The following is a 27989-nucleotide window of genomic DNA, read 5'->3' as shown; positions in this document are numbered from 1 at the left end:
TGCGGGACGGGAAGGATGGTCGTGCCATCCACGGTGATGGAGAAGTCTGGGAGCGGACCGGGCTTGGGAGGGAAGATGAGGAGCTCAGTCTTGCTCATGTTGAGTTTTAGGTGGCGGGCCGACATCCAGGTGGAGACGTCCCGGAGGCAGGAGGAGATGCGAGCCTGAATTATCATTCTCATTTAATATACTGGACACGGAGAGATTCCCCTCATGACCTGATATGGTGGTAGGAATTAGCATTGAAGTGATGATTGGAAATTATGTGAGGAGTTCCAGATTCTAGGGGAGGACCAAGTTTGCGTGCATAAACAAGAAAAAGTAGGGTCATCGAACATGAGGTACTCGCTGCCTATAGCATCTGATAAGAAGCCTCTTCAGGTAGCAGGCCCACTAATAAAATCTGCAATGGACTCTGCCAAGGGAACAAGTGTAACTGTGAAAGCCCATGAAAGGAAGATCTGCCAGCACCTGTAACTTAATAAGGCCTCCAGAGGTCACAAAGCACGTAATAAATACTATTGACTGATTCAAGTGTGGCATATACGGAGGTAATGCAGACGTGGTAAGTCACTGATGTGTTCTTCCTCAAGACTGTAAGTTCTCTGCGGGCACTGAACGTGTCTATCAACTCTGCTACTCTGATATACTCTGTCAAGCATCTCAGTACAGTGCTCTGCCCATGTAAATGCTCGATAAATATGATGTGTTTTCTGCTTCTGGCCAGACAAGATCAGTCCCAAAGATAGTAGGCTCTATGAGGTGTGTGTACTGATGGGGGTGACCATTATGAGTCCTTTTTGGAGATGAGGGTCTCATCTGATTGTATTTCTTTTAGTGCCCCAATCATCTCCACACTGTTTCAGATTACATGATGTGATTTCTTTTCTTTCTATCAGGCCGACATTGGTTACTTTGTTTGGATCTTCTGTTTCCTGTTACACTGAAGGAGAGTGATAATGCCTTCTTATTGTCTCTATAAGTGTTGTGAGGATGTTAGGAAAGGTCTTTAAAGCTAAAATAGCTGTATTTGTTTAGCCAAGCACTTGAAGATAGCAGATCGGATACGGCTCCTATGTAACCAATTCGGATACTGTTCCTATGTAACCAATTAATCAGTGGAATTTATTGAGTGTTTACTATGTGCAGAGCATTGTTCTAAGTGCTTAAGAGAGTATGATGCAACAGATTTAGCAAATCTGTTCCCAGCCCATAATTAGCTTACAGTCTGGAGGGGGAATCTTGTGGTCAGAGTCTAAATGTCAATGGAGGACAGGTATTAACTCCCCATTTTATAAATGAGGAAATCATGGCACAGGTTAAGTGACTTGTCCAAGGTCACGCAATAGGCAAGTGGCAGAGACAGGATAAAAACCCAGTTCTCCTAATTACCAGTCCTTGTGCTCTATCCACTAGGCCATGCTGCTTCTCTAAAGTTCCCTGAGAAACCCAGGGTGACAGTCCTCAACTGCAAAGAAAACTCTTCCACTCACTGATTTCGAAGTGTAGTACTGTTGCCGTGCTACAATTACATGGTCTCAGAAGCAATTGTATTCCTGAACAGATATTTTCCAGTTATCGCACAGCTTTCTTAACATAGAGAGCAAATGACAGTCCTCAACAACCTGGTAAATAAATCCAAAGTTCTCTTTCTAGCAGTGCTGGACAACAGTTCATTTCAGCGTGGTTATCCCTTGCAGGCCAATTCTTTCTCTAGCTTAAACACTGCCCTGGTGAAGCTGTTCCCAGGTTTAATTAACCTCAGCAACCTTGCCGTCTCCTCGGTTACAGACCTGCCTGACATCTACAAAAATGACCTTTGATAGCTGAATTGTGTTTCCAAACTCCACCAAAGAGTTGCGCAAATGTTTTTTGAGGTTCTTCAAAATGGCGTTTGGGAAGGCAGAATTCTGGTTTCACATCTCCCTCAATGGAAGCAGCAAGCAAAGGGAAAACCAGAGGTTGTTTGGGAGATGCCACACGAGAAAGAAAAGAGGTTAAATTTCTTCATTTCATTATGGTCAGGGAACATGTCCGCTAATTCTGTTTTATTGTACTCTTCCAAGCGCTTAGTACAGTGCTCTGCACCTAGTAAGTGCTCAATAAATACCAGTGATTGAATCAATTATTGTCTCCAGGCTATCGACTGATTGAGTGGGACATTCTTTTAGGGAGTGTCTTCCTTAGAACTTCTGCTTAGAAAATGCATGGCATCTACAGCACTTGTGTTTATACGTACATGCCTATAATTCTAATTATATTAATGCCTGTTTTACTTGTGCTGATATGTATATCTACTTCTCTTTATTTATATTGGTGCTACTGATGCCTGTTTACTCATTTTGATGTCTATTTCTCCCCCTTCTAGACTGTGAGCCCGTTGTGGGCAGGGATTGCCTCTGTTGTTGAACTGTACTTTCCAAGCATTTAGTACAGTGCTCTGCACACAGTAAGCACTCAATAAATATGATTGAATGAATGAACCTACAATGGGTGACTCCAGCTTGTCAATCACATTTATTGAACATTTATTATGTGCAGAGCACTGTATTAAGCTCTTGGGAGAGTACAATATGACAATAAACATATATTTGCTGCCCAAATCAAGCTTGCAGTCTAAAAAGGGAGACAGCTGAGGAACTTATTAACTAGCCTCTCCTAGATAATCATGATGGTAACTGTGAAGTACTTTCTACGTGCCAAGCACCATGCTAATCACTGGGAAAGATTCTATTTATTGCTATTGTTCTTGTCTGTCCATTTCCCCCATTAGACTGTAAGCCCATCAAAGAGCAGGGACTGTCTCTATCTGTTACCGATTTGTACATTCCTAGCGTTTAGTACAGTGCTCTGCACATAGTAAGCGCTCAATAAATACTATTGAATGAATGAAAGAATGAATAAGATCATCAGATTGGAGAAAATTCTGCCCATGGCTTACATTTTTTTCTATATCTATTTTAGCACTCTTTTATGTTTCTTCCTCCTTTTTTGAATATGCATAGAGGAAGTGAAACATTTACTCCAACAGAGAGAACTGGTCTTTTCCTCCCATTTTATAGAGCAGGAAAATAAAACCCAGAGAGGTTAAGTGACTAGCCCAAGGTCACACAGCCAGTGAGCGGCAGAGCTGGGACTAGGATCCAGGTCTTCTGCCTCCCAGTCCTGGACTCCTTGACACGAAGCCACCTACCATCTCTACGCAGATGACACACAGATCTAGATCTCTGCCTCTGTCCTTTCCCCCTCCCTTCAGGCTCGCATCTCCTCCTCCCTCCAGGATGTCTCCACCTGGATGTCGGCCCACCACCTAACACTCAACATGAGCAAGACTGAGCTCCTCATCTTCCCTCCCAAGCCCGGTCCTCTCCCAGACTTCCCTATCACCGTGGATGGCACGACCATCCTTCCTGTCTCTCGGGCCCGCAATCTCGGTGTCATCCTTGACTCGTCTCTCTCATTCACCCCACACACCCTATCCGTTACCATGCCGGTTTCACCTTTACAATATTGCCAAGATCCGCCCTTTCCTCTCCACCCAAACGGCTACCTTACTGCTACAGGCTCTTGTTATATCCCGGCTAGACTACTGTGTCAGCCTTCTCTCTGATCTTCCTTCCTCCTCTCTCGCCCCACTCCAGTCTATTCTTCACTCCGCTGCCCGGCTCATCTTCCTGCAGAAACGATCTGGACATGTCACTCCCCTTCTTAAACACCTCCAGTGGTTGCCTATCAACCTCCGCTCCAAACAAAAACTCCTCACTCTAGGCTTCAAGGCTCTCCATCACCTTGCCCCTTCCTACCTCTCCTCCCTTCTCTCTTTCTACTGCCCACCCCGCACGCTCCGCTCCTCTGCCTCCCACCTCCTCACCGTCCCTCGGTCTCGCCTATCCCGCCGTCGACCCCTGGGCCACGTCCTCCCGCGGTCCTGGAACGCCCTCCCTCCTCACCTCCGCCAAACTCTCTTCCCCTCTTCAAAACCCTACTTAAAACTCACCTCCTCCAAGAGGTCTTCCCAGACTGAGCTCCCCTTCTCCCTCTACCGCTCCCCCTTCACCTCTCCGCAGTTTAACCCTCTTTTCCCCCCATTTCCCTCTGCTCCTCCCCCTCTGCCTTCCCATCCCTGTACTCGTCTGCTCAACTGTATATATTTTCATTACCCTATTTATTTTGTTAATGAAATGTACATTGCCTTGATTCTATTTAGTTGCCATGGTTTTTACGAGATGTTCTTCCCCTTGACTCTATTTATTGCCATTGTTCTTATCTATCTGTCTCCCCCGATTAGACTGTAAGCCTGTCAAATGGCAGGGACTGTCTCTATCTTTTGCCGACTTGTTAATAATAATAATAATAATAATGTTGGTATTTGTTAAGCGCTTACTATGTGCCGAGCACTGTTCTAAGCGCTGGGGTAGACACAGGGGAATCAGGTTGTCCCACGTGGGGCTCACAGTCTTCATCCCCATTTTACAGATGAGGTAACTGAGGCACCGAGAAGTTAAGTGACTTGCCCAAAGTCACACAGCTGACAAGTGGCCAAGCCGGGATTTGAACCCGTGACCTCTGACTCCAAAGCCCGTGCTCTTTCCACTGAGCCACGCATTCCAAGCGCTTAGTACAGTGCTCTGCACATAGTAAGCGCTCAATAAATACTATTGAATGAATGAATTAAAGGGTCACATGGATCTGACTCTTGAACTGCCAAGATTCCTGTTAGTTTAAACACCACCTGGGATTCAGGATATTTTCCAAATGCTCCGAACTCACCTGTTGCTTGTTTGTGTTTGTTTACTCACTCTCCACCAGCCCCTTCAGTTGGACTTCTCTTTAATACTTCTATTTGCCTTATCTCAACACATCTTCTACTTGAATCCACTGAAAGATCTGATTGCAGAACACCCACTAACATGTAAGTACCTAGGAGTCCTTCTTTTAGAGATTAGGGGAAAACACTCCCCATTTCATCCTGATAGTTGCCAGTTATAAAATTTGGCACCATTTATGCAGGCTCCAGCAAACTCTCAGGGGTACCATGGGGTAGATGTTCCAAGGCCTGACATTTGGAGAATCACTCCCCAACCACCGGGACCTTAGTGGTTTTCAGTTTAAAATGGTGAAATGGAAGACACCTGTCTAATCCCAGAGACTGAGAAAGGTTTCCTAAAACCCTTTTATTCATTGATGAACAAGTGCTTTCAGTCAATCAATGGCATTTGTTGAGCGCTTACTGTGTGCACAGCACTCGGGAGAATTGGTAGACACGAGCCCTGCCCATAGCTTGCCACTTGTTTGTTACTCCATTTTAGCAGATCATATACAGATGACACTGGTTGTCTAAGTCAGTCACAAAGCAGAGAAGTCAGCTTTACCAGATTCTCAGTTGTTGTCACTATCACCTCAGCACATCTTGATACCAGAGGCCCTCAGGCTGGCTCAGGATTGAAGCACGTCTGGGCCCCTGAGGCTCCAGGAACTCTTTTACCAGATCACAGGGCCCACATCCATGATCTGGTCACCTCCCAGCCTCTCTGGGCTTCTAGGCACTTTGTGGATCCAAGAGGCAATGGGACAAAACTTTCCTGCTGGCCTCACACTTAACTCCTCCTGCCCAGGAATGAACTGCCACCTGGGAGGGGGGTGGTGGTCAACAGGACTACATGCAACCTGCCCTGACTGTGAAATTGAGTGTAGCAAGGAAAATGGAAAGAGCAACATATTTCCGCATGAAGAACATCTTTGACATTCTTTGAAACAAACAGAAAGTTTCAATACTGCACGTAAGTGCCACATTTTAATACCTGTCAAATACCATTAATAATAATAATAATAATAATAATAATAATAATAATAATGTTGGTATTTGTTAAGTGCTTACTATGTGTAGAGCATTGTTCTAAGTGCTGGGGGGTAGATAGAGGGTAATCAGGTTGTCCCACGTGAGGCTCACAGTTTTAATCCCCATTTTACAGATGAGGGAACTGAGGCCCAGAGGAGTTAAGAGACTTGCCCACAGTCACACAGCTGACAGGTAGCTGAGCTGGGATTCGAACCCATGACTTCTGACTCCCAAGCCTGGGCTCTTTCCACTGAGCCATGCTGTTTCTCATTAGCAGATAGGTTCCTTAGAGTGGGCCTGAAAATAGTTTTTTTTAAAAAAGGGTATTTGTTAAGTGTTTATTATGTGTCAAGCACTATTCTAAGTGCTAGGGTAGATATAAGTTATTCAGGTCTGACTGTCCCTGTCCCACATAGGGCTTACAGTCTAAGTAGGAGAGAGAATAGGGATTGAACCTCCATTTTACAGTTGAGGAAACTGTGGCACAGTGAAGTTAAGTGACTTGCTCAAGATCACAGAGCAGGCAAGTAGCGGATCTGGGATCAGAACTCAGGTCCTCTGACTACCAGGCCCATACTCTAATAATGTTGGTATTTGTTAAGCGCTTACTATGTGCAGAGCACTGTTCTAAGCATTGGGGTAGACACAGGGGAATCAGGTTGTCCCATGTGGGGCTCACAGTCTTAATCCCCATTTTACAGATGAGGGAACTGAGGCACAGAGAAGTTAAGTGACTTGCCCACAGTCACACAGCCGACAAGTGGCAGAGCTGGGATTCGAACTCATGAGCCCTGACTCCAAAGCCCATGCTCTTTCCAATCCCCAAGGCCATGCTGCTTCCTTAAATGAAGTGATACTTCTCTTTATTTCCATTCCCAATTGATTCAACAGCAAATTTTTGTCATATTGCCATCATTTACCTAACAGGAGAAGCCATTTGATTCCATTTAGCCTGGTTGGCTAGCCCATAAAAAAATATTCCCTTGAGAAAATGCATGAGAGCTGCAGATTTTCTCTAAAGCTTGAATATTAGTTAACCACTCACTGGGCTGCTTAATATTGAAGTCAACTAAACTTAATCTAGTTCTATCTAGCGAAGTAAATGTTTCACTTAATAATAATAATGTTGGTATTTGTTAAGCGCTTACTATGTGCCGAGCACTTTTCTAAGCGCTGGGGTAGACATAGGGGAATCAGGTTGTCCCACGTGGGGCTCACAGTCTTAATCCCCATTTTACAGATGAGGGAACTGAGGCACAGAGAAGTTAAGTGACTTGCCCACAGTCACACAGCCGACAAGTGGCAGAGCTGGGATTCGAACTCATAAGCCCTGACTCCAAAGCCCATGCTCTTTCCACTGAGCCACGCACTTCTTCTCTGTATACTCAAAGAAAGGGAAAAAGACAAAAAGAGTGCTAAAGGATATTTAAAAAGGAAGAAAAAGAAATATCTTATTTTAAATAATAGATCTGAAGTGAAAATGTCCAAGAGACATATGTTAGGGAGAGGGAGGATTCCTCTCATTGTAAAGAGTAAGAAACAGAGACTAAGAGATCAAATGATTTGCACATAGCCAGAAAAACTCAGACTTTGAACTCTGGTGTAGCAGTTTTCTTCCCAGCAAGCATTTCCAAGATGGGTTCAAAGACCTGGATTTTAATCCTGGCTCTGCCAGTTGTCTGCTGTGTGAATTTTGCTTCTTGTGCCTCAGTTACCTATATGGGACATGGACTGTGCCCTATCTGATCACCTTGTATCTAATCCAGGGCTTCAAACAGTGCCTGATACATAATAAGGGCTTAACAAATACTGTAGAAAAAAACATTGCCTTTGCCTTAGTTTGAAGGCATCAAAATCAAGAGGTAACCTTATGGAAACACAGAGGATTAACAAACATTAACCAAGTTCTGATGGAGCAATGATGCCTATTAATCTGAAATTTATATTTTCAGTTGCCTGCAATCCAATTCTCCAATTTATCTTCAAAGTAGTCAACTGAAACTTCACTGACACCAGTCCAGCGATGTCTACAATATGCCTTTCTTTCCTCTTTAATCACAGCAGTGCTCAGTGCCTACTCTAGAAGCTGATGAATAAGCAAACAATTATTTCAATGAGTGCACATTCACCTCTATCGCTGGACCAAGGTTTCCTACTGAAAACCCAACACCATTTGGGTATTTAGGCATCATGAATTAGGTGTACTTCCAAGTCCACTGTGAGAGATGAATCTGCCACCCCAGTCGATCTGAACAACCACCCCCTCCGCCCCCACATTTGACCAAATACTTACCATCATCAGTTCCTTCTGAAAGGACTTTCTGTCTTTATTTTCGGTGTTGTTACAATCCTCCTTGAGCTTTTCTAGGACAGAGGCCACCCTTTCTGGTTCACTGTCCAACTCTGCCCGGCAGAAAAAGGTGAGGGGCAGGTTGGCATAGCCCAGAGCATCCGCGAACACCCGCCAGCTGCTAATGTTCTCCATGAGCAAGGTCCGAACCGATGCGTAGATGTAGGTCAGAAACTTGCACGGCCTCAGAATCTGCTCCAACAACCCACTGGTGGTGAGATCCGGTCCAGAAAAATAGCTTGGTCGGATTTTGCCCACCACTAGTACGTTTTTGGTGTGGACAAGACCTATTTTACCTTGGTAATAGCCAATGTACCACTCCTTGGTCCAGAGTTGACCTTTCAACTTGATCTTCTCCTCGCTCAGCAGGGCGACGACATCTCCCTTCTTGTATTCCAGAAGGTAGTGGTTTTTGTTTTGCCTGACCACCGTCTTCAGAAGCTTGCCAAACTTCAGACTAGCCACCGGGCGCTCCTGGAAGGTAGGGTACTTGGTGGTGGCAGCCAAGGGGGAGAGGATGATCTTTCCAACCTCATTCTTTTTGAGAAATCGCCTCTGCCCCGACGGTTTGATGGCACTCTTCGGCGGGGGCAGTGGGGTCTGGACGCAGAATTGGGTCAGGATGGCCTCGCTGTCATCTTTGACCTGGACCCTCAGGGTGAAGTCCGAGAGCTCGTTGGGATCATGGGACATGATGGGAAAGATCAGGCGGCTCACCCTGCCCAACTTCATCTGGAATCCTCGGACAATTTTGGCTTGCTCGCTGGCTCTGACCTCGTAATTTGTCATGTTGGAGAACATGCAGATTTTAAGATCCTGCGGCCTGGACAGGACGAACTGGTGCTTGCCCCACAGCTGCAAGGCCACAGGGGCTGGGCTGTGGACCTGCCGGGTGACCTCACTGACCATCAAAGTCTTTGGAGCACATTCGTGCCCAAAAATAGTCACAACCGTTTTAAAAGAAGGATGGATGTGCTTGGGGCCGTACACCCCCACAGTGATTTTCTTATGAATGTAGTCCCAAACAGTGGAGGGATAGAGAATGTTCTGCCCTTGGGCGACAATGGCAACGTACATACAAGGCTCAAGATTTTCTAGCTGAACCTGTACTGTGTCGCCGTAGCTATACGGCAGGGGAATAGGCGTATACGGACCTTCCTTGGTGTCACTGCGTAGGCAGTGCAGCCCCACTGTGCTTTTACTAACGAGGTCATTTCTGATCTCGGCAGACACTTTCATCTCCAAAGTGATGAAAGACTTCACTTCCATGTTGCTCAATTTCACCTCCAGGACTGGCCCGATGGTACTGGACTTGTCGCTATTGAGTTCCAGAGGAGGGTCTAACAGGGCCTTCATGGAAATCTGCTGGGTTTCTCCCGGAGCCACGTGTCCCTGGGGCACATGGATGCTGATGTGTGTATCCGGAAGCTGAACCGCCCCTCCGGAACTATCTAGCTTGCACACAATGTTGGTCTCCACTGGTTGGGTCTGACCCCAGCCGGGGTTCTGGCCAAGCAGATCTAAATCGTGGCAAGACCGGGCTAGCTTCCTGTGGTTCAACCAGGCGGTTCGAAAGTCTTCCCGGCTCTGGAACTGCTCCGGGGTGGGCGATTTCAACCCGCTGAAAAATCCCGATGACGTCGGCGTCTCTGACCTGGCTTGAAGGACGGACAGCTCGGACAGACTGTACGAGCGCTTGCTTCGGAAGAAGGGATTGTCCCACTTGATGGGCTGCTCCAGATCGCCTCGGTTGGTAGACGGCAGCTCGTCAAAAATGTTCCCGGTGCTGTTGGTGGTGGCGGAACTGGAGCCAGTAAAAGAAGCAGCCGCCGGGTCAAAAAGGAGCAAATCAACTGTGGATTTGGGGACTAACTCATCCAGGCTGGGCTTAATTGGTAAGTTCCCATTCAGAAATGGATTTGTTTGGAACCCAGTCCAGAAAGGGTTATTATTTGCTTTCCCCGAACCTTTCTTATCATCATCCATCCATTCGCCAAGTAAATCCAGCTCCTTCACTCCCTCATCTGGGCTGTCGAGCAGATTGTCGATCATCCCGCTGTCACTGAGTGTAGAGTTCCGGTAGTTTATAGGCTGCACGTAGGAGGAAGGGATATAACCCATTTCTGTGGTATTGTGTGCGTACCACCATTCACCTCCTGACGTGTCCAAGACATACAAGTGGTCTCCCTTGGAGAACTTTAAGGTGGTAAAGTTAGTTGGGCAGTAGTCTTTGATTGCTATCACTTCTTTCGCATTCCCAAAAGGCGTGGGATTGTCTACAAGGAAGGCACTTGGAGAAGGCACTGAAAAGGACACAGAGAGACATTTTATGAGTGATCAGTATGCATTAATCACTTCTTCTTGAGAACAAGGGAGAAATGGCCTGGAATAGGGTTCATATACAGAAGTACTTTCTGATTTTGATAAGGAGTTGGAGGATAACACAGTTGTTTTCCTAATATAAAGATTTAAACCGAGAAGGTTTGGCTGTAGGCCCCTGACCCTTCTTGGCCCACTCCCAGCCCAGGGGAGGAGAGGAGTGGCTACTGACTGTACTTACTGGATTTGTACAAATGCACTGATCCTCATGGGCCAATAGAACTTTGCCCTGGCCTTGCTCAATGGTTTAGTATTCATACAGCTTTCTGCATGACATTTCCAACAAGTGTCTTGCTTTTCCTGGTGCCCGCAGTTATTATAATTGGAGTCTTGATTTTTCAAAGTGAGAACTATGGCAGGAAATCAGCAAGTAGTCATCATTTATGAACCAACTGTTAATTTTCCAAGCTAGCTTGGATAATTAATGTGCTTGACTAATGTTCTAACAACCTTCATTTTCACCAACACTGAAATTCCAACCTCCTCCATTCCCATCTGGCTGTTTGACTTCTGTACTAACATTGACTGGTTTGGACTTTTTTCTTGTTTGACATAACCTGAATACTTTTGGATGGAAGCAGGATGGCTGAGTAGAAAGATCACAAGGCAAGAAAATCTGGGTTCTAATTCTGGCTTTTCTTTTTTAATCGTATTTATAAGTGCCAAGAACTGTGCTAAGTGCTGGGCTAGATCAAGATACACAGGTTGGACAGAGTCTCTGTCCCACACGGGGCTTCCTATGGAAGTAGGATTTATACCCTATTTTACAGATGAGGACACTGAGACACAAAGAAGTGAAGTGATTTACCCAAGGCCACCTAGCAGGCAAGTGGGAGGCGGGATTAGAATCTTGGTCCTCTGACTCCCAGGCCTGTGTGTGCTCTTTCCACTTGCCCTTGCTGCTTCCCTACTTGCCTGTTGTGGAAACTTGGACAAATCACTCCACTTCTCTATAACTCAGTTTCCTCATCTGTACAATAGCGATAAATAACAATAATAGTAATTATGGTATTTGTTAGGCACTTACTATGTGCCAAGCACTGTTCTAAGCACTGGGGTCGGTAGTCAGGTTGTCCCACATGGGGTTCACAGTTTTAACCCTCATTTTTCAGATGAGGTAACTGAGGCCCAAAGAAGAGAAATGACTTGTCCAAGGGCACATAGCAGACAAGTTCATTCATTCATTCAATAGTATTTATTGAGCGCTTACTATGTGCAGAGCACTGTACTAAGCGCTTGGGATGAACAAGTCGGCAACAGATAGAGACAGTCCCTGCCGTTTGACGGGCTTACAGTCTAATCGGGGGAGACGGACAGACAAGAACAATGGCACTAAACAGCGTCAAGGGGAAGAACATCTCGTAAAAACAATGGCAACTAAATAGAATCAAGGCGATGTACAATTCATTAACAAAATAAATAGGGTAACGAAAATATATACAGTGGTGGAGCCAATATTAGAACTCATGACCTTCTGACTCCCAGGCCCATGCTCTAACCACTATGCCATGCTACCTGTTGTCCTTACCCATTTAGACTGAAGACCCCATGGGGGACAGACACTTTGTCCAATCTGTGCTCCCCTCCTCTTGACTGTAAACTCCTTGTGGTCCTCCTCTCTCTCCCCGCTCCAGTCTATTCTTCACTCCGCTGCCCGGCTCATCTTCCTGCAGAAACACTCTGGGCATGTCATTCCCCTTCTTAAAAACCTCCAGTGGTTGCCTATCAACCTCCGCTCCAAACAAAAACTCCTCACTCTAGGCTTCAAGGCTCTCCATCACCTTGCCCCTTCCTACCTCTCCTCCCTTCTCTCTTTCTACTGCCCACCCTGCACGCTCCGCTCCTCTGCCGTCCACCTCCTGATCATCTCCCGTTCTCGCCTATCCCGCAGTTGACCCCTGGGCCATGTCCTCCCGCGGTCCTGGAACGCCCTCCCTCCTCACCTTTGCCAAACTAATTCTCTTCCCCTCTTCAAAACCCTACTTAAAGCTCACCTCCTCCAAGAGGTCTTCCCAGACTGAGCTCCCCTTTTCCCTCTGCTCCCTCTACCCCCTCTTCACCTCTCCGCAGCTAAACCCTCTTCTTCCCCCTTTCCCTCTGCTCCTCCCCCTCTCCCGTCCCATCCCCTCAGCACTGTACTCATCTGCTCAACTGTATATATCTTCATTACCCTATTTATTTTGTTAATGAGATGTACATCACCCTGATTCTATTTATTTGCTATTTGCTATTGTTTTAATGAGATGTTCTTCCCCTCGATTTTATTTATTGCCACTGTTATTGTCTGTGTCTCCCCTGATTAGACTGTAAGCCGGTCAAAGGGCAGGGACTGTCTCTATCTGTTGCCGATTTGTACATTCCAAGCGATTCCAAGCACAGTACAGTGCTCTGCGCATAGTAAGCGCTCAATAAATACTATTGAATGAACGAATGGTTAGGTAACAAACCTGTTGACTATCGTATTGTCCTCTCAAGCACTTAGTACAGTGCTCTGCATACAGTAAGCCCTCAATAAATATGACTGAGTCTCTCCCAAGCACCTAGCAAAGTTTCTGACACACAATAAGCATTTAATAAAAGCCATTAATCTGTTTATCTTACACCAGCCAAGTGCTAAGTATGGTGCTTGGCACATAATAAGCATTTAATACTAGAATTTTTAGGTATAAATGATCTGTGAAATGGCCTATCCCAGACAGTCCCCATATTCAAAAGGAAAAATTGACACCCACCAAATTACTTACACATTTGCTTACTTCTTTATGGAGACTTTCATTCAGCCTCTCTGAGCCCCTGACCCCTCCTCTGGCCCCAGAAAAAAAAGTTTCTACTATCAGTGGTTTTATTGAATGTTTATTGTGGGCAGAGCCCTGTACTAAATGCTTGGTGAGTACAATACAACAAAGTTGGTAAACTCATTTCTGCCCACGAGGAGCTTACTAACCACCCATTGTGCCTGTTTGCTCCAGAGCTATTACCTTAGTTGTTAAATAGGCACACATTAGTTCATCATTTCAGCACTTCAGAAATAGCATTAGATTTTAGGCCATGGGGCCTGTTCTCTGTCTGATCAGTCATTACATCAACTGTCACAACCAAAAAATGCAATTATCTAAAAACACAGACATCCGAGCAGACATTTGTGCTGTTTCGACCTGAACCTAATAGTTGATTTTCCTCGCATGAGAGTATATTCTGACCTTATAAAAATAGAACTTTTAATTATATTAAGGATTGATTTTTCTCTCTCTGAAAATGAGTTACAGTTGGTAAGTTGGTACCATCCCTCCTGCTGGCTTATTTTAACACTGAGGAAAAGCCAATGGAAAAGTCTGGGTTCTTGTATAATAATAATGTTGGTATTTGTTAAGTGCTTACTATGTGCCGAGCACTGTTCTAAGCACTGGGTAGATACAAGGTGATCAGGTTACCCCACCTGGGGCTCACAGTTCAAATCCCCATTTTACAGATGAGGTAACTGAGGCACAGAGAAGTGAAGTGACTTGCCTAAAGTCACACAGCTGACAAGTGGCAGAGCCGGGATTCGAACCCATGATCTCTGACTCCAAAACCCATGCTCTTTCCACTGAGCCACGCTGCTTCTCATTGTATCAAACTTGCATGAGATAAATGCAAGTAGAAAAGGAAGTATGTCGTCTTGACTGTGGCAAATGTCAGAGAGCAAAGCTAAGACAAGGTCCCCTATCCCTTTACTCAGGAGAATCACTGGATGGTGTTTCTTTGAAACTAAATTTGTATTCTTTTCTATGGAAAAAAATAAAGCTCTTTTACAATATAAAGTAGATAGATTTGCTGTCACGTTTAGTTATAACATTTTCAACTCTGCTTGGAAGAAATGAATACATTCTTTCAGACCCTTGGCCTTGAGGCCACTGCTTGGTTTTGTTATGGGATCTTCATATTGTGGCATAGAAAAGAGATCACTTCTGGGAAGCAGCATGGCCTACTGGAAAAAGCATGGGCCTAGGAGTCAGAGGATCTGGGTTCTAATTCAGATTCTGCCACAAGCTTGCTGTGTGACCACGGACAGTCATTTCCCTCATCTTGTAAAAAGGGTATTCAATACCTGTTCTCCCTCCTACTTACACTGGGAATCCCATGTGGAACTTGATTATCTGGTACCTGACCTAGTGCTTAGTATAGTGTTTGGCACATAGAAGGCATTTAACAAATGCCAAAATTAAAATAATTAATTGGATTGCTGTTGTCTTGATGCTGGATAGGCTATTGACTAATGTATTCCCAGAGTTGAGTAACTCTGGTGGTGATGATGAAATCTGGTTAAAAATATTTCACAAGTGAAAAAGAACCTCATGTGGGTCAGAGACTGGGTCCAGTCTGCTTATACTCTCCATTGCTCGATACTGCACTTAGCACAAAGAAAGCACTTAATACCATGATTACTCAGCACAATGTAATTACAAAGTGGAGTGGAACAAAGATGGGCAGAGTCCAGTCAAGGGACAGAAAACGAACACTCGAACATGAATGACAGTTTCAACCACTCACCTTTGGGGTGAAAGAGTAGGAGGAAAGCTGGCATGCTGCCTTTACAACTTCAAGACCACTGAGGTAAGCCTGCTATATATTGGAATTGAGAAGGTGGGGTGGCTTATTCATCTGCCCAAGTTTCCACACTGGGCAGCACATGTTCCTTAGGATCAGGAATTTAAAATAGTACTTACCAGTTTAAACTTTTTTTTAATGGTATTTGTTAAGCACTTACTATGTGCCAGACACTGTATTAAGCACTGGGGAAGATACAAGCTAATCAGGTTGAACACAATCCAGGGCCCACATGGGGCTCACAGTACAAATCCCCATTTTACTGATGATGTAAATGAACCACAGAGAAGTTAAGGGACAAGTGGCAGAGTCGGGATTAGAACCCAAGTCCTTCTAACTCCCAAGCCCATGCTCTATCCATTAGACCATGCTGCTTCTCTGTTTTATGTGCATTTTACTCCTAGATTATGAGCATTTTGAGGACAGGTGCTAAAATTTTTCCCAGTTCACTGTACTGCCCAATGTAAAAACTGAAACATGGGAATTTGATAATTGCTGGGCCCACAGAGTCAGTCATTAGCATTACTGAATACCTACTGTGGAGCCCTGTCTTAAGCACCTAGGAAAGTACCAAGATGTATATGCATGAGAATAAAATTTTACCACAGAATTTTCCTTCTAGTGCAATTATTAATGTCAAACAATCTATCCCAAACATGTCAGATTACATTTCAAGTTATTTGTGCAAGGCAATTTTTACCCCTATTGGGAAAAATAACCCATCAATCAATGAATGGTATTTATTAAGCGCTATGTGCAAAACACTTTACAAAGCATTTGGGAGAGTACAATAGACTTAGTGGACACTTTCCCTGTCTACAATGAACAATTCTTGGTTTTGGCTCCTCTGTTTAAGAAAGTGCTTCCCATGGTGGGTGAAAAACAGATACAGTTAAACCAAAAGATGCCATTTATCCTGGTTAAATAAAGTCTTCACCATCAGTTTTAGGCTCTCTCCCCCTCCTACCTAGTCTCAGTCTCTCCCACTATAACCCAGAGACACAATTTGCTACTCTAACAGCTACCTACCAGAGACCTTCCCGAATAAGGCCCTCATTTCCTCTTCCTCCACTTCGTTCTGCGTTGCCCTTGCTCTTGGATTTGCACTCTTTATTCACCCTTCCCTCAGCCCCACTGCACTGAGGCACATATCGTAATTTGTGTATTTATATTGATGTCTATCTCCCTCTCTAGGCTGTAAGCTTGTTGTGGACAGAGAATGTGTCTACAAACTCTCTTCTACTCACTAGCAGTTAGTACAGTGCTCTGCACAGAGTAAGCACTCAGTGAATATGATCGATTACCTATTTACTGTGCCTCACTCCCATCTCTTTCACCATCAACTCCTTGTTCACATCCTCCTCTTTCACAGCCAAAAGGCCGCTACTCTCCCCACCTGCATTACCTTACTAAAATCACATCTCTTCCATGAAGCCTTCCCTAGATAACCTCTCTTCTCCCCACCTTTTCTCCCTGCCTCCTGCTACTCCTACATTTGTGGAACCATACTCCCTAGCATTTGATACTCATCCCATCCCCATAACAATTTTGTATATATCCTTATAGTCTCCTGCTTCCCCTACCTGCAGGGGAAGGGAATAATTCCCTTAATTAAAATTAATTCCCTTAATTAAAATAAATGGCTGCAATTTATTTTTATGTCTGTCACTTCCACTAGATTGTAAATTTCTTGTGGGCAAGGATCATTTTCACTATTGAATTGTAGTCTACCAAGATCTTCGCATCATGCAATGCACAATAAGTGCTCAGTAAATATCACTAAGTGAAATCAGTTTCTATCTTGTCCCCTAAATCAGTCAAGCAATCAAATAAACCTACCTTGGGTCTGTAACAGGAGTTTCTTTAGAATCCACCAGATTTCTGTGCACCTAACACCCTGCAGGTTCCCGTTCCTGGCCTGATTCCCACTTTCTCATGACTATTGGCAGGGATTGTGTCTGTTATATAATAATGTTGGTATTTGTTAAGCACTTACTATGTGCTAAGCACTGTTCTAAGTGCTGGGAGAGACACAGGGTAATCAGGTTGTCCCACGTGAGGCTCACAGTTAATCCCCATTTTACAGATGAGGTAACTGAGGCCCAGAGTAGTGAAGTGACTTGCCCTCAGTCACATAGCTGACAAGTGGCACAGCCGGGATTCGAACCCATGATCTCTGACTTATATAGTAATAGTGTACTCTCCCAAGCGGTTAGTACAGTGCTCCGCACATATTAAGTGCTCAATAAATACAATTGACAGACAGGGAGCTGTGATGCTTATTCACTCAGTTTTCTCTGCCTGAAAATGAGTTAATTCCCTTTGCCTTGAATCAAGTGTAACCACGGGATTATTTCCTTAGTATAAACCGGACGTCACTTCATCTACTCCAAATGAAGAAAGACATCAAGGAACATGAGAGTACAGCAGTGGCAAGGATAAAAACAGCTTGCTAGTGCTTATAGCTGAAATAATATTCAGAACATACAAATTAGTAATCAGTTAATTAAACTCACACAGTCCCTTGAAAGGTTGATCAGTAACTATCACACATATATGAGCAGAAAATGAAAACCAAAAGGTAAAGTGACGTGTCAAGCCTGCTCGAATCAAGAACTGATCACTGACAGTCATTCTAACACCGCTACTGTAACATTAAACAATTTTTTTCATTGGTCTCACCATACTCTATTTTCTCCTCTTTCATCTTTACATGCAGCATATAAAATTTTTATATCTTCGAATGATTTTGCATTTCATTTTAAGTATCCTGCAGCAGTTATAATATTGCTGTTTTTCACATATTCACAATATTCACATAAAGCTCCAAAATGTCAGGCATTTAAAAGTTTCAAATAAAAGCTTCTTTGTTAACAAGAAATAATGCTATGATAGGATACTAGAAAATGCCTTTATTGGAGTTTCCGAGAAATCATTCTGTGGCAGGTCTCACTGTTAATTAAACCCTGCCAAACAATGTTGCAGCCCAAAATCACAGGCTGAATATGCAGGTGAATTTCAAAGTCCTCTTTGCTTTGACTGATTGATCAGTGGTATTTATTCAGTGCTTACTAAGTGAAGAGCATTGTAGTAAGCACTTGGGAGAATGCTATATAATAGAATTAGCATATACATTCCCTGCCCATAATGATGTTACAGTCTCGAGGGGAAGACAGACATGAACATGAATAAATCATTTACAAAATATAATTTATTCATTAAATCATATTTATGGAGCCCTTACTGTATGCAGAGCACTGTACTAAGTGCTAGGAAAGTACAATTTGGCAATAGAGACAGTCCCTACCCAACAATGGGCTAAAGATATGTACACAAGTGCTGTGGGATTAGGGGTGGGACGAATATCAATATCCAAAGATCACAGATCCAAGGATACAGACAAGGCAGAAGGGCAAGTGAGTTGGGGAAGAGAGGGCTTAATCAGTGAAGGCCTCTTGGAGGAGATGTGAGGTTAATAATGCTTTGAAGATGGAGCGAGAGTGGTAGTTTTGGTGTATATGGAGGAGAAGGTAGTTTCCGGCCAGAGGGAGGGCGTGGGAAAGGGGTCGGTCACAAGATAGATGAAATTGAGGCAGCTGGAGCTAGAGGAGTGGAGTGTGCAGGCTGGGCTATAGGAGATTAGTGAGGTGAGGTAGGATGGGGCAAGCTGATCAAGTGGTTTAAAGCCGATGGTAAGGAGATTAAGGTAATGGTAAGGAGAGTCCCCATTTGAACTCCCGCCACTCAGGGAGATCCATCATTGCCAACTGCATAGAACAGGCTCACCTTTGACATCGTTAAAGCTGGTCTCCGAAAACCCATCACTGAGGTCAATCAGGGTTCCCTCGGACTTGCATCGTGGGAGACCATTCGAGTTGGCAGCACGGATCCGTTGAGCTGCCATCTTGAAAGTGTTGTTGTGGAAGAAGCTCTAGTGCTTCATGGCTCTTCTCCGGGTGTTTCAGAGGACCTGTCTCCTGAAATCCTAGCTTCCTCTGAGCTGTAGTTTCATCGACTTGAGCTATCTGCTAGAAAGAGGAAAACGGTATTTTAGGATGTGTTCTTCTGGCATGTCAATTACACCGCAAGTCACTTTTCCGCTCCAATTCCCCATTCTCTCCATTGTTCTCATTTCCTACACAAACCCAGGCACGGGTTTTGTCAGTGGAGTAAGCTTTTTAACTTGATTTTCACGGTACGGTACTAAGAGTTTCAAGTTGGTTGGCCTACTTGTTAGCTAATGATTGGCCTGAACTATTTGGTCAGAAAATACAGCTGTTTTTGCAGTTCAGGGAGAAAAAGTTCGAATTTTGAACACCTCTTTCCAGAAAGTATTATTTTATATATGATAACCCTTAGGGAAAGCACCATGCCCTAGTGGAAAGAGTATGGGCCTGCGAGTTTGGAAACCTGGGTTCTAATCCTGGCCCTTCCATCTGCCTATGTGACCTTGGGTAAATCAGTTAACTTTTCTGGGCTTCAGTTTCCTCATCTGTGAAATGGGATTAAATTCTCATTCATCCTCATTCAAGATCGTAAGCCCCACTTGGGATAGGGACTGTGTCTGATCTGACTATGTTGTATTTGCTCCGTTTTATTACAGTGTTTGGCCCATAATAGGCACTTAAATTCTACAAGTGTTATTTGCCTTGTTTCCTCCTCTAGATTGAAAAATTCTTGAAGGCAGGGACCATTAATTCAAATGTATTCTCCCCAGAGTTTACCATAGTCCTCAAATACTAAATAAATCTCTGTAAGATGGGGAATAAGACTGAGCCCTATGTGGGGCAGAGCCTGTTTCCAACCTGATTTGCTTGTATCCACCCCCGCACTTAGTACAATGCCTGGCACATAGCGCTTAACAAATAACATAGTTATTATTACTATGATTACCACACCAGAATTCCCAAACACAAACAGCTATGGCCTATTACAGTACACCTAATAATGGCATGTCAGAATTTCTTGTGTCAATCATTAGTTTTTATTTAGCACGTATGTACAGAGCACTGTATCATATCCTCTTTCAAAAGGGCAGCGACACACACACACACACACACATCCTTTGAGGCAGCCATCTGGTGAACATCTGTTTAACTGATTGGTCTACATTCTTACTGACAAGAAACATCTAGGCCAAAATGATCCCCTGTTACATTTGAGATGGAAACTGACCCTTATCGAACATCGGTTATACCAAGTCCTCAGATTTCCCAAGAAATACACCATCTTTCCCAGAAGCTACCTTGTTTTTCCAGATTCCAGGGGATATGAATCTTGTTATTTCAGGACTGGGATATTGACTTTCCCAATCTCTTGGAAAGAGCCCTTTACCAAAGCCCAGAGAGGAGGTCTGAAGAATATTTTAAGGGATCTTATTTCACGCTGCACTAGGTTCCATAAACTCAAATTATGTTCTGTTAATGGGAATGGACGATAACCAGGTATGAATAGTTCCCACTGCCCTGAGGAGTAGTACAATCTGGCAAGGAAGCAAGTCTTACTTTTGCTCTACCACTGCACTCTCCCCTCTCCTCTCTGGTTACTCTGTTGTCCTGTGACCTGTGTGATTTCTGTGACCCCATAGTATCCCTTGAGAATTTTAGCATTTGCCTAATTAAGGACACCCCAAACAACCCTCTTCTTAACTAGTCTAATTAGGTGATTAGGCTCTCAGTCTTAATTGCTAGGAGGAAATCTGGAGGGTCCTCCTTGTCCTCTCCCTCCTGGAGACAGGAAATTCCAAGGCAAATTCTGGGAACTAGTTATACCAGGTGGGGGAGATCTCATTGGATTTTGTTTCCTCATTAGATGATATTCAGATGCACAAAGCAGCAGCTACTAGCTTCTCCATTTCCCAGTGGGGATTTGCAGTCTAAAGGGGTTTGCCTCAGTGGGCAAAGAGGGCAAAAAATGGTCCAAAAAACCCAAAAATCTGGAAGTGATCATTCTATCTTTCCCTTGAGGCTCTGAAATTAGGGTAATCAACTCTCCTCAAAACAAATTAATTTTGACTAACATGACCCATTAAACAAGGAATTTCTTGCCCTTCTTTTTCCCTTCAAAAATCTGGGGTCCTTTCCTCATTTGATATCCAATTGAACCTTCTCAGTCAACTGAAATGTTACTCCAGTAAACTGAGCCTGAAATAATAAGGTTGGCATTTATATTACCATGTGAATGACTGATGGGAACTAAAAATCCAAGTCACTTTTATATTATTTTCAAAAATGGTATTTAAATATCTGCACATAGATAATTTCATAGACTAGACGAGATCTAACATTTACATCAGATCACTGGAAATGAGAATGCTGGTTGTTTTGCTGGGCTTTTCCTGATATTGTCTAGATAAAGGTCATACAAGGAAAGCAGAGTGGCCTATTGGATAGAGCACAGGTCTAGGAGACAGGAGGACCTGGGCTCTAAACCTGGCTCTGCCACTTGTTTGCTGTGTGACCTTGGGCAAGTCACTTCACTTCTCCATGCCTCAGTTGTCTTACCTATAAAATGAGAATTAAGACTGTGAGATCTGGGTGGGACAGGGACTGAGTCCAACATAATTACTTTGTATCCACCCCAGTGCTTAGAACAGTGCCTGGCACATAATAAGCACTTAAGTACCACAAAAAAAAGTTGAACACCATGGAGAACAGAGGAAATGACTGGAAAGGGAATTCTGAAGATTAAGCCCCTAATGGGTGCCTGGTGACAAAGTGCTGCGAGGATATGTTTATCAAGATTCCGACACAACTTTGTGCCTGCATGGCTGGGCAGGTCAGATCTGTGTGGGCCTGTGAGGTGACAAAGTGGGGCAGTCTAATGCCATTTATTTTATAAGATTCAGCCCCTGGGCAATGGCACTAGAAAACCCTTCTGATCCTCCAGAAATCTCATTTAAGAGCTCCCATAGAAGACAAAAGTGCAAAATGTGACAGTCCCACAAAGACATACAGATGATTGTCAAATGCTTCACAGAGACTTAGCACAATGGACTGATGGTAAGACTATAAAACCAAAAAAGTACAAAAACTCTTCAGAGAAACAGCTGTCAATTTAATCAAAGTCTTTCATCAGGGCAATATATGTTCTCACAGAATTTTGTTAACTGGGCTGCACATTGTCCAGTGATGCATAAGTAGGTAAAGGAGAAAACTGAGGGCCAGTATATACTTCGGGAGATAGGCAGTGAGATAGCAGCCTGAAGATCTACAGGGCTCAGTGTTGTCCATCCTTCTTTGGTTATTATGAGATTTGTCCTCCTCCCCATTCCCAAATGGCACACAGGATGTTTTAAGTAGCTGGATCAATGTCAATTAAAGGCTATATTCAGTATTCATTGGCAAGGCAGATTTTTTTTAAATGAACAAAATCTATGTTCTATATGGGACTCATATGCATAGTCAATTGCATTTATTGAATGCTTACTGTGTGCAGAGCACCTTACTAAGCTCTTGGGAAAGTACAATAAAACAAGAGAGAGACATTCCTTACACACAAGCTTACAGTCTAGAAGGGGAGACAGACATTAACATAAATTACAGGTATGTACATAAGTGCTGTGGAACTGGAAGAGGGGATGAATAAAAGCAATAAGTCAGGACAGTGCAGAAGGGAGTGGGAGAAGAGGAAAGGAAAGGAAGGCTTAGTCAGGAAGGCCTCTTGGAGGAGTTGTGCCTTAAATAAGGCTTTGAAGGCAGGTAGAGTAATTGTCTCTTGGATAAGAGGAGGGAGGGGTTCCAGGCCAGAGGCAGGATGGGGGTGAGAGATCGGTGGCAAGATAGGTACAGTGAGAAGGTTAGCATTTGAGAAGTGAAGTGCATGGGCTGAGTTGTAGGAGAATAGCAAGGTGAGGTCTCTTGGGGCAAGGTGATTTAGTGACTTAAAGCTGATGGGAAGGAGTTTTGGTTTGATGTGGAGGTGGACTGGCAACCACTGGAGTTTCTTGAGGAGTGGGGAAATGGCCTGAAAGATTCTATAGAAAAATGATCTGGGCAGCAGAGTGAAATATGGATTGGAGTGGGGAGGGACAGGAGGCAGGGAGGACAGCCAGGAGATTGATACAGTAATCAAGGTGGGATAGGATTGGTGATTGGATTAACATGGAAGTTACAGATGAGGTAAATGAGACACAGAGAAGATAAATGATTTGCCGAAGGTCATACAACAGTCAAATGATGGAGCCAGAATTTTTTTATGCTATTTGTTAAGTGCTTACTATGTGCCATGCACTGTATTAAGTGCTGGTGTAAATAAATACAAGATAATCAGGTTGGACACAGTCTCTGCTCCACATGAGGCTCACAGTCTTAATTCCCATTTTACAGATGAGGTAATTGGAGAACAGATAAGTGACTTGCCCAAAATCACTGCAGACAAGTGGTGGGGTCTGGATTAAAACCCAGATCATGTGACTGGCTGGCTTGTGCTCTTTCCATTAAAGTATGCTGCTTCTCAGATTGACAAGATAATTCTGGAAACGATCAATGATACTTTTTGAGTACTTATTGTGTGCAGAGCCCTGTACTAAGCTCTTGAGAGAGTACGGTGCAGTGGGTAGACTTGTAGGCTGGTTTTGGGAAAGGAATGTGTCTGCTAATTCCTAATTCTTTTGTATTCCCTCAGACACTTAATACAGTGGTCTGCTCATAATAGGAGCTTAATGAATACCATAGATTGATAGATATGAAAGTTGCTTTCAAGTGGAGCTTAGAATGCAAGGGGGGTGGCAGGGAGACAAAAAAATAAATTGCATAGAGGAAGGAAACAGTATCAGTATAAGGACAGGTATATAACAGCTGTGGGGCTGGGGAAGGGATGAGTCTCAGAGTGATGGAGGGTAAGGACCCAAGTGAACAGGTGACACAGCAGGGAAGGCAAATAGGTTAGCAACAAATCAATCTAATGCTCCTGAAGCTATGCTCACCTCAACACAGCTTTGTTGAGTGAAGTGTGAAGGAAGAAAGGACACTGGGAGGGCCAAGCAGCTGCTGTGAAGTAGCTGGAGAGGGGCAAGCCAGGACAGGAAGGCCAGAGGAAATATTTTAAAGATGTTGCTGGCAGACCAGCCAGAAGCACAGCAATCCTGAAAAGACCAGCTCTTTTTGAGGATCCAGAGACAGAGGTAAAAGTGAGAAGAAAGACTGCAAATACAACCATAGAACAAAAAACAATCTCTTTGCATTTGTGTGGTGTATTGTGGTGAAGAGTCTGATTCCTCACTGGCCTTCTCAGACACACTCCACATACAAAAACACACAATGATGATTGAGTTTTCTTTCAAGAATGTCATGTGCCTCATTCTGAAAGAAGGGATTACAGTGAAAGTTATTTGCCCAGCACCAAACTCTCTTGACCCCAGCAGTTAATAATAATGGTGGCATTTAAGTGCTTACTGTACTAAGCACTGGGGTTGGTACAAGACAATCAGGTCAGACAGAGTCTCTATCCCACGTGGGGCTCACAGTTTAAGTAGGAAGGAGAACAGGCACTGAATTTCCACTTTGCAGATAAAGAAACCGAGGCCCCTAAAAGTTGTGGCTTGTCCAAGGTTACACAGCAGGCAAGTGAAGGAGCAAGGATTAGAAACCAGGTCTTTTGACTGCCAGGCCCAGTTCTTATTTTTGAAGGACCATGACAATTTAGCCTCATTCATGTGATAGCAACATGCACTAAAATACATTTTTAAATCAGTTCTGTATGCTTGGCACAAGATCAACTTCAAGTTTTAGGGCTGGGAACCAGGTTTAAAGTATGTACTTACTATTAAAGGAAAATACCATTTAGAGAAGCAGCATGGATTAGTGGATAGAGCATAGGCCTCAGAGTCAGTAGGACCTGGGTTCTAATTCCAGCTCTGCGACTTATCAGCCATGTGACCTTGGGCACGGTGCCTCAGTTACCTCATCTGTCAAATGGGGGCTAAGGATTTGAGCCCCGCGTGGGACAGGGACTGCAACCAACTTGATTAGCTTGTATTACCCCAGCACCTAGTACAGTGACTAGCATGGAGCGCTTAACAAATACCATTTAAAAAGTGTTCTATGAACAAGGCCAACAATGCAAGCAAATATATAATAAATGATGTATTTGTTAATCACTTACTATGTGCCAGACACTGTATTAAGCACTGGAGAAGACACAGGCAAATAGAGTTTAACACAGTCCCTGTCCCAAGTAGGGCTCACAGTCTCAATGCCCATTTTACAGATGAGGTAACTGAGGCACAGAGAAGTGAGGTGACTTGCCCAAGGTCACACAGCAGACAAGTGGCAGAGCTGGAATTAGAATGCATGACCTTCTGAATCCCAGACCCATGCTCTATCCATTACGCCACACTGCTTCTCTAGTACTAATGGAAATGTAAACATAAAGACCCCCTTAACTCTAGGGAAGTCAGTTTTTCCATACAACAAAGACTAAACCATCATTTCTCAAATTCTCTGCTCAATAAACACATAGATACAGCACAAGATACTAAAAGTGTGGGGTTTTTTTCCCTTAGAGTTACAAATAAATGCAAACACATGGACTAGATATGCTACCCAGAACTCCCATCATCTATACTGACATTACTGGAATCTTATATCCTGAATGGCTTCCTGGAAGAAGAGGATTCTTGTGAATCAATAAATCATATCACGTGTCGATTCATTGTGCTTCTGAGAGTACAAGATAAGCAAAGGCATGGTGTCTCTGACCTCAGGGCTACTGCCCCTTCCAAGAGGGGCTGGGATGTTCTGATAAAAGTCTCCCTTAACTAAGCCCTTATTTTCTCTTCTCCCACTCCCTTCTGTGTCCCCCATGAACTTGGATTTGTCCCCTTTATTCACCCCTCCCGCAGACCCACCGCACTTAGGTACATATCAGTAATTTATTTATATAAATGTCTGTCTCCCCCTCTAGACTGTAAATTTGTTGTGATTAGGGAACACGTATACTGTTATATCGTACTCCCCCAAGTGCTTAGTAGAGTGCTCTGCACACAGTAAGCACTCAAATACGATTAATCAAACTTCACCACTAGTAATCCCTGACAAAGAGACTGAATGTTGCACATCAAAAACCAATCCAGTTGTTATGCTATTGACAATTCGAATCATTCACTCAACCAGTTGCAGATGTAAGAACATAGTGCGAGCTTTCTTCAGATCTTCCTCCTCAAGGAAAGACTTTCTCATCAGGATAGTTTCTGCACCACTTAAGTGGAAAGAGGCTGGTTGGAACAGCACTGAGGTGGCAGCAATTTATAAGCTCATTTCTAATCCTAGCTCTTCAGTATGATGGGCAAGTCACTAACTTCTCCCTGCCTCATTCTCATCTGTAAATTGGGGATTAAACACCTGTTCTTCCTTCGTTTGTGAGCCCCACATAGAAGGCCATAGGACATAGGGACTGTGTCCTACTTAATTATCCTCTATCTACCCCAGTGTTCACTATAGTGTGTCACATAGTAAGCACTTAAATACCACTACTATTATTATTATAATTATCCTCTATCTACCCCAGTGTTCACTATAATGTGTCACATAGTAAGCACTTAAATACCACTACTATTATTATTATCATGAATCAGGTCCAGGGGTTTGGTGATGTGTGTTAACTCAAATTTCTTTTGTTAGAGTTGTTTACAGATTGATTTTGATGGCTGGAAAAGATGATAGACTTCATTGCTGCTTTTTCTTGAAATGGAAGAGGCAGGGGATGTCTCGCAGTGTGCTGCACAGAGTAGGTGCTCAATAAATACAATTGATTGATTGATTTGCAAAGGAGTCAAGAAAACAGCTGTTGGATCTCATATTCTCCTAATCTGTTATACTGTACTCTCCCACATAGTTAGTACAGTGATCTGCACCCAGAAATCATTCAGTAAATGCTGTGGACTGACTGATGTCCTACTTGTTAATTCAATGAGGCTCGCTGGGGAATACTATACCAACGTGTTTCCACTTCTCTCTCCCATCTAAGTTCTGCCCACCAATCTCTCCATTTGACCACCACCCAATCCACAGTAGGCTAATTCACAGTCAGTGAAAGATGTGGGGGAAAAAAACAAACAATCAGTGGTATTTGAGCACTTGTGTGCTAAGCACTGTACTAAGGTCTTGGGAGAGTATAATACAACACAGTGTGTTGACACGTTCCCTGCCCACAACAAAATTCCAGTCTAGGGAAGGAGACAGATGTTAAGCTGATTTCGATTCTAACCTCAACTTTGACCACTTGTGCCTGTCACAAAAACAACCTTTCTTTCTTAATTCTACCTTTATGAACCCAAGCTACCATTCTGAGAGGGAGCCTCAGAGAACTCAAGCATGACGAACATTATGATTTAGGCAGTTGTTTTCAAATGACTCTTCTCGGACAAACTACCCATCAACTATTTCATATTTTAAAACAATTTCTGCTTATTTACATTTCTCTAACGGATCGACTCTAAGTGTACCTTCTCAGAGTTAGTCAGGAGTAACTTCAGAGCCTCATTCTGGCTGGAAAACAGTTACTCGCTTTGATCCACCAACCCCCAGGTTATGTCTGGGTTAGAACAATAAAATCATTTTTATATTCTATTACTAAGAATTTACTTTGAACTACGGGCTGGAACAGAAATAAGTTTATGAAATTGGACACGGTCCACATTCCACAGGCACTTGTAATTTTGCCTACCATTTTACAGATAGGGAAACTGAGGCCCAGAGAAGTGGGGGAACTTGCCCCACAGACTTGTCTGCTGTGTGACCTTGGGCACATCACTTTACTTCTCTGAGCCTGTTACCTTATCTGTAAAATGGGGATTTGACTGAGTCCCAAGTGGGACAGGGAGTGTGTCCAACT

The 27989-nt window shown here is 43.7% G+C and overlaps 1 protein-coding gene across 4 annotated transcripts in view; it reads right to left on the bottom strand.

The window, feature by feature from the left end:
- The window catches only part of SH3BP4 (SH3 domain binding protein 4), a 142515-nt gene that overhangs the window by 15693 nt on the left and 98833 nt on the right, over nt 1-27989 (bottom strand). For 2 of the 4 annotated variants that reach the window (XM_029068882.2, XM_007666075.3), the window contains 2 exons: nt 18942-19183; nt 8133-10492 (listed from right to left, as the gene is read on the bottom strand). In XM_029068882.2, the coding sequence (XP_028924715.1) occupies nt 8133-10492; nt 18942-19059 (2478 nt within the window). In that variant the 5' untranslated portion in view covers nt 19060-19183. The remainder of the gene's footprint in view (nt 1-8132; nt 10493-18941; nt 19184-27989) is intronic. The other 2 variants (XM_029068883.2, XM_001505829.4) reach the window with 1 other exon arrangement.

Source organism: Ornithorhynchus anatinus, chromosome 7, assembly GCF_004115215.2.
Source record: "Ornithorhynchus anatinus isolate Pmale09 chromosome 7, mOrnAna1.pri.v4, whole genome shotgun sequence".
Classification (NCBI taxonomy): Eukaryota; Metazoa; Chordata; class Mammalia; order Monotremata; family Ornithorhynchidae; genus Ornithorhynchus; species Ornithorhynchus anatinus.
Note: the sequence above shows the minus strand (reverse complement) of the source record. Positions and strands in the feature narration are given on the sequence as shown.